The sequence below is a fragment of the Lathyrus oleraceus genome, chromosome 3 (genome assembly GCF_024323335.1).
Source record: "Lathyrus oleraceus cultivar Zhongwan6 chromosome 3, CAAS_Psat_ZW6_1.0, whole genome shotgun sequence".
Lineage (NCBI taxonomy): Eukaryota > Viridiplantae > Streptophyta > Magnoliopsida > Fabales > Fabaceae > Lathyrus > Lathyrus oleraceus.
In genome coordinates, this window is record NC_066581.1 from 50,358,269 (window position 1) to 50,366,418 (window position 8,150).

General features: G+C 30.1%; 1 protein-coding gene across 1 annotated transcript; it reads left to right on the top strand.

Annotated features, from left to right (window-relative positions):
* The first annotated feature begins 2,589 nt into the window (after positions 1 to 2,589).
* On the top strand, positions 2,590 to 3,166 carry LOC127132459 (uncharacterized). The gene has a single exon (XM_051061411.1). The coding sequence runs from the start codon at positions 2,622 to 2,624 to the stop codon at positions 3,069 to 3,071; it is 450 nt and encodes a 149-aa protein (XP_050917368.1). The 5' UTR covers positions 2,590 to 2,621; the 3' UTR covers positions 3,072 to 3,166.
* Positions 3,167 to 8,150: the final 4,984 nt, after the last annotated feature.

An 8,150-nucleotide genomic window follows, 5' to 3' on the forward strand; every position in this document is an offset into this window, starting at 1 on the left:
CGTAAAGAAAATTTAAATGATAAAGAATCTCACATAGTGAAATTGATCGAATAAGAATCTTTAGTATGAAATAGTTAAATTAATCATTAGTATCAAATTTATTTATTGTTATTAATTTCTTTTATGTTTTAATTATTATCAGAAAATATAACAACGATAATATTTATTTTGTAAAATAAAAAAACATATTAAATATTTGATGCATTGGAATAAATAATTATAGAAATGAAACTAATTTCATTAAAGAATTTTTTAAATTTATTAATGATCATTTGTTATTTATTCCATTTTCGGGACATTTCATTAATGCATTTTTTAAATAAAATAAATTAAAAATAATATGGCAAATGCTAACATGTGCCCAAGGGCACAAGTTAATGATACATTTATAGAAATATTCTTTTGGAATGTGTGTATTTGATTTCTTAAAACTTAAAATTTTGTTTTATTCCACACAATTTTTAATAGTAGTAACCTTAACTTGTGCCCCAAGAGCATAAGTTAGCAAGACCCAAATAATATTACTCATAATCATTGGTTATTTATTCCACCTTCAGGTCCTACTTATATATATATATATATATATATTGTCTGAAGATATAACAATGATTAGACTTCTGTAGGACATCAAAAATATTCAATGTAATTTTGAATAAATGGTAATAAAAGTAATGTATGAATTAAATAGTATTAAAGGTATAATATAATGTGAACAACTCATTATCGATTCATGATCATAAAACTAAAAATATTATATAATTATTTATATATTCCTGATATCTTATTAATTATATGAGTTATATAATCATAAATACCTTATTAAATAAATAAGTTAAATAAAATTTAATACAATGATACAAAATAAGAAGAATGAAAAAGATAGAATAAAAACATAGACTAAATAATTAGTGGAAGAAATATAATTTTTTACTAATTAATTTATAAAATATAATGTAAGGAATTAAAGTTTAGTATAAAATAAGTATTCTACACGATAGAAAAAAAATATAATATAAAAGTAATTGATAATTATACACAATACTTTTGTGACATACGATTTACAAAAATTAATATTTATGTTATTATTTTTTATGATCCAAATATTTTTATTTGGGTCGGAAATGAGTCGAAGTCGCATCAACTCGGATCAACTCATTAAGAATTGGTTCAGTTCAAATCTCGATTCAACATGAACTTTTTTTAAGCACAAACTCGATTCATTATTAATTCACGAACAGTTTGGTTTAACTCGTTAAATTAATCTCGTTAGGTTCAGCTTACTTACTTCAGCAATTTAAAAATCATTTTTTTAAGTCTATTTTTTTTATATATATTTGATATTTAAAATTAATATTTTTTAAAAAGAAAATATTGAAATAGAATAAAAATTATGAGCTTGGAGTTTAACTTTGTCTCAAAAATCTATTAACTCAAAAATTATACAATTTTTAAGAGATATATTTAAAAGTTTAATTCTAAAATTACTCAGCTGAAGTTTATATTTGTCTAAAAAAATCCACAACTTCATCTAAATATTTAGGAGTCTTATACATTTAATGAAATATTAAATCAATAATCTCTAAATATTTAGGAACCTTATATATATGAAAAAAATATTGCTTATCCAAATATTTTTATAAATAAGAAAAACTGTATTGTTAATACAAATATTTTTATAAATAGAAAAAAAATGTATTGTTGATAATATTTTTATAAACCAAAAAAGTGTACGGTTGATATGAATATTTTTATAAAGCGAAAAAATCTATTGTTGATACAGATTTTTTTATTAATGAAAAAAATATATATACATATGTTTTTATAAACTAAAATAAACAAAACAATATTAAAACAAAAATAATGTATTTTTCATCCAAATATTGTTTTATAAATGGGAAAAAATTCATTATTAATTCAAATAGTTTTATAAACGATTTAAAAACCAAAATAATGTTTATATATAGAATGTCGGATAAATTTTCAATTATAATAATTTTAATACAATTTCAATAAAACATAACTTTTTTAGATTTGTAAAAAATAGAATTCGTACGTACGCACAAGATTTTTACTAGCATTTTAAATAAAAAATAACATTAAGCAAAAAAAAAAACTATTTATATTTTTATGCGTGTACATTAAAAAAATGGATAAACCGACGTGAGAACATATATCACCAAATTTATTATATAAATAAGTTAAATTAAAATAAAAATGAAATAAAAATACTTAAAATTCTATAAGTTTTCTTCTAATGGATACATTAAAAATATAATAATATCTCATTAATTGTTATTCTTTACAAATAAAATAATCATTAATGTTTGATATATTAAAAATATAATAATATCTCATTAATTATTATTCTTTACAAATAAAATAATCATTAATGTTTTGATATATTCCCTTTTAATAACACATATTTATATTCATACCAAATAAAATTGCTTTGATGTTATATTTGACAAAAATAACATGTTTTTTGAGTTTAAGGTTTTGGGTAAGAAAGAAAAAGAATTAAACCTAGTACATTTGTCAAGTATATATAACACCCCAATCAGAACATAATGTAACAACACACTAAAACAAATCGAAAACAAGACAAAAAACAAGACAAAACAATGTCGCTGGTAACGGAAGAAATCAAATCGGAATCAGAAGTATACTATGGAGACGAAATCTGTCAAGTAAAATCCAAAGAGCTTCTGGAAGATATGTGTCTTCCCAAAGGTCTGTTACCTTTGAAAGATATCATTGAAGTTGGTCATCACAAAGAAACAGGTTTGGTTTGGCTGAAACAGAAGAATAGCATAACACACAAATTTGAAAAGATTGGAAAACTTGTTTCTTATGGTACTGAAGTCACTTCTTATGTTGAAAAAGGTAAGATTAAGAAACTGAGTGGTGTTAAATCTAAAGAGCTTTTTATTTGGGTTACACTAAGTGATATTTACGTTGATGATCCACCAACTGGGAAAATCACGTTTCAAACTCCTGCTGGACTTTCTAGAACTTTCCCTGTTACTGCTTTTGAACTTGAGGAGAAATCAAGTGGTGTGAAAGAGGTTTAGGTTTCTATGTGATTGACTTGTGTTGAAATTTCAGTTAATAAGTTTACTTTATCAAGAAATTTAGGGCAGTTTCGAAGATTAGAAGTGCTTTTGAAGTGGTGTATTAAGCTTTTTTGTTGTTGTTTTTTTTTATTAAAAATAAATGAACTGAATTTCTACATTTATGTTTTTGAAATTTCACCTACTTACCATGTGAAATTTTTACTATTCGTAATTACTAAGTAAAACCAAAGAGAAGTCTCCACAGAGTGAGGCTTTCTCCTAAAATGTTAATTTATTTTAAGCAAAAATATTAAACAAAGGTGTGAGACCAAACCAAAATCCCTTCATTTAGGAAAACAGTGATACCGAAGTTCAAACATATCTATCAAGGAACTATGAGAGGTGATGATGATGTCATCCTTCCATCTGTTCCTTAAAGCCCATGGAACCATAAGTGGATTGTTGAAAGCAATGATAGCAAGTTCGGAGTCATTCTCAATCCACAACTTATTCCAATCTTTTGCGAAGCAAATTTAATAGCATACATAATATCGTTTAACTCAACAACAAAAACGTTGGAGTTGTCAAGAGGCATTGCAAAAGACGCAGGTGATTGTCATGCATGTCACGAAAGACCCCACCAGGATTATCAAGAGAAGAACCATTTGTGTTAGCTATAATCCAATAAAAAATGGCAGGGATCTAGGGATCTAGAAGATTTTAGTGGTAACGAGAGCTTTGAGGATCTTGAAATTTGCCATGGAGTGACCTGCACTAACACAACATTCGCAATGACCCCAGGAATATTTGATTTCTAGGAAGATCTAGAAGATTTTAGTGGTAACGAGAGCTTTGAGGATCTTGAAATTTGCCATGGAGTGACCTGCACTAACACAACATTCGCAATGATCCCAGGAATATTTGATTTCTAGGAAGATCTAGAAGATTTTAGTGGTAACGAGAGCTTTGAGGATCTTGAAATTTGCCATGGAGTGACCTGCACTAACACAACATTCGCAATGATCCCAGGAATATTTGATTTCTAGGAAGATCTAGAAGATTTTAGTGGTAACGAGAGCTTTGAGGATCTTGAAATTTGCCATGGAGTGACCTGCACTAACACAACATTCGCAATGATCCAAGGAATATTTGATTTCTAGGAAGATCTAGAAGATTTTAGTGGTAACGAGAGCTTTGAGGATCTTGAAATTTGCCATGGAGTGACCTGCACTAACACAACATTCGCAACGATCCAAGGAATATTTGATTTCTAGGAAGGCATAATGCTATTAAACCTAGTATCATTACGGATAAGTCATATAATTTTAATAATATTAATGATATCCGCATTGATCACAAACTTACATTAAGGGTTCCAACCTCTTACAAACGGAGACAAGAGTATAACCTCTAAGCTTAATATTATCATCAGTAGGGACTTTATTATGGAAAAGTCGCCTAACTAAGAGGGACTTCGAAGGAGGGCTTGAAGCATTCCAGACCATCTCATCCCAGTCATTAGTGTTGTCAACAAACCTGTAAAAGAGGTAGGCATCCTTAAAAGAAATGATTATAGTAGAGGAAGATTTCCAGTATATTTGGTCCTCTTTATTCTCTTCAGACACATGAATAGAACAGAGAGCCTACCAGGGGGAATACCAAGCATTTAATAAATAAGACTACCACATCAATTATGAGTTTGAAAGTTCACCTTATTACCTTTTCCCACCACCCAACCAAAGTTATTCATGATACTTTCAAACTTTGATTTAAGACCACACCACAAGGAAGAAGAAATATAATAATTAATGGTAGTACATTTGATGCAGGTTATGTGCCTCAACATATTGGCCAAATGATGTTTAGAAATAATAAGGTTCCAACATAACTTGAGCCTAGAAGCATCATTTAAGGCCACAAGAGATCTGATCCCAAGCCCATCGTCTTTGAAAGGAGAACAAATTTTGAGCCAAGAGATTGTCATCATCTTTCTAACATTTTGATCTCCACTACATAAAAATTTTCTAAAAAGTCTCTCAAGGCACTTGAGCATAGAAATGGGTCATACATAAACAATAATAGTGTAGAGGATCATATTATGGATCACACTCTTGATAAGTTGGAGTCTTCCAAGTAGATAACTTCACTTTGATTTTGTCTACCACAGGTTGAAGGTGAGAAATATTAGGATTTCCTTTTAAGATAAAAATCCCAACATAAAGAAAAGGAAACTACCAATTCTAAAACCAAGTTAACTAGCAATGTGAGTTAGTCTAGAGTGAGGGATAGATGAAGAGAAACAATAGACTTTTGAGGGTTGACAACTTGACCAAAGATGTTATAATATTTATCAAATAAGTTAGAAAGAGCAAGGATGTTGTACATAGTTCCTTTGTAGAAGATCATCACATCATCAACATAAAGGTAATGTGTGTGTGTGAGAGGGGGGGGGGGAGAGATACCTATATGTCCATTGATAAGCTTGAGCTTTTTAGAGATAACCATGTTGGTGAGCCCTTTACTAAGGACCTCTTCAGCTATGAAAAAAAAGGGGTGACAGGGGATCACCCTATATGATACATCGGCTGCAATAAAAGAAATCGTCATATTTTCCATTTACATGAATACAAAGCTTGGAAGAATGGAGAATTGTCATGATCCAAGAGCAAAAGGTATTATGGAAACCAAAGCTTCTAAGGACCTTGAGAAGAAATCCCCACTCCAAAGTGTCAAAAGCCTTAGCAATTGCAACCTTGATGGAAAGGCTACCACCAATGGACTATTTGTGCGTGATATTAGTGACTTCAGAGGCCAAGCAAATGCATTATTTAATTTGTCTACCTCTGATGAAACCTCTTTGATCTTGAGAATGATAGAGGGAATGATAGAGGTCAACCTACACTACTACAAATAATACATTATATGACAAAGTATTCACCTCAGCCAACAAAAAACAAGGTGTAAGCCATAGACGTGTCACATTTTTTTTTAAAATACCACATATTCCCTCGGTTGAGCAAGCAATTGTGGGTAAAAGTATTTAAGGTACAAGCCTTTGAATTCCGGCAACTGCATTTTAGCATCTTTTAATTTTTTAATAATTTTTTTACTACCTATTACCTTAGTTGTGCTGGCACCCGAGGGGAAAATTGTTTAAAGGACATGCATTTGAATCCTATCAATTACATTTTAGCACCTTTGTCGTCCATTTATAAATTAACATTGGTCAAAACATTTCTAACTCATCAATCCACCTAAAACATTCGTGATCAGCGTGAAACTCTCACTAGCCAATCAGAACATGAATGAAACTACTATCCATCTTAGATGCAAAGTGCTTAAATGTAAACTTAACATAATGAAAACAATGATAATGAAAGTAGTTGCATGAAGTAAAACACCATTCTCTGGGATGGATTGCAAGAGCAGAAAAATGTTTCAAGGTTGATTTCTTAATGTAATCTCTTCTCTAATAGTTCCTTGTTAAAAATGTTTAATGTTAGTTAGGAAAACATGAAACTAACTTATTAATGTTACTTGTTGTTGTATCAAGTAAAATGTTTAATATTGTTTTTATTGTTGTTGTTGAGATTTAATGTTTAACGATTCTATTGATTTTGTTTATTTGTTGTTATTGTTGTTGAGATTTAATATTTAACAAATCTATTGATTTTGTTCTGTTGTATTTGGTGTTGTTGTTGTTGTTGAGATTTAATGTTTAAGGATTCTATTTATTTTGTTTTGTCTTTTTGGTTGTTGATGATGATGAGGAGGAGGAGGTGGAGGAGGAAGAATATTTAGAATTTGTCAACAAAATTGATGTTTTGTAGATTAAAAAAAAAGGTTAAGACTAAAATTTTGTAAATAGGAATTTACCCCTTGGGTATTAATTCCAAATAAGGGGAAAAATTACTCCCTTTGAAATTCCCAAAAATATTGTTGCTAGGGGATCAAACTCATGACTAGTTCCATTTTTCCCCTCAGTGAAACTTTATACGAGGGGTAAAATGGCTAGTTTTAGTAATGCCCTTCGTTACGTCGTTTATGAAACTGAGGTGAAAAGGGGTTTTCCATAGTAGTGTTATTACCAAGAATTTTTTAAATGATCTTCTCCTTGAAGTTTCCCATAAAAATAGGTATGAATTGAGAAATAGTGTTGGCATTGTCAACTTTAGGGATAATCACCACAATACTAGCATTGACTTCATCCAATTTATAGAGAAGAATTGCATAGTAGAATCAATGACCTCTTTGCCTATAATTCCCAATAACTTTGGAAAAACATGGCCCCAAACCCATCAGGGTCGGGAGAACCATGCTTATTCATGTTAAACACGACAGCTTTGATCTCTTCATGAGAGGGCATCATGATGAGAAAAGCATTGGAATGATCATAGATGAGATAGGAAATAGTTTCTTCAATGAGTTGATTATCCTACAAAGAGTTACAAGAGGATAACATGGTAGTAAAATGATTGACAATATGCTCAGTAATGAGATTAGGATCAGAGGTCATCGTATCCTCAATTTCGCGCATAAAGATTTTCCTGCTAGATTGCTTAATTTTGGCCAGCTTATGGAAATATGCAGTGGTTTTATCACCGTCACAATTCTGTTTGGTCATAGATTTTTCTTTCCAGAAAGTATCCTCCATGTTAGAAGCTTTTTCCAAATCTACTTTAGCATTCTTCTCTTGATTCATAAAGTCCTCATTGTAACCAAGAGTATTAATGTTAGTTTGAATAACATCAAGGTTAGCAGTGGCCTCCTCTAAAAGAGTATGCACATTACCAAAATTTGAAAGCCTCTTTGGTCAAATTAAGATTTTGGTACAAAATGAACATAGGGCCCCCCACAACAGTGGTACTTCAAACTCTGATAACTAATTCTTTGCAATTGGGATGAAGAGCCCACATCTTCAAAAATTGAAGGAAGAAGCAAAAGTGCTAGCATTGATTTGGAAATAAAAAGAATAGGAAAATGATTTAACCTGGTTCTAGTGAGGGTAGAGACAGAGAAGGAATCACAAGTAGAAAGCAAAGAATTACTACAAAGACACCTATGAAGCCCCTTTTCTATATGTTGAGAGCATACTCT

Coding starts and splice junctions, on each gene's coding strand:
- LOC127132459 (XM_051061411.1), top strand. CDS start 2,622: ATGTCGCTGGTAACGGAAGAAATCAAATCGGAATCAGAAGTATACTAT.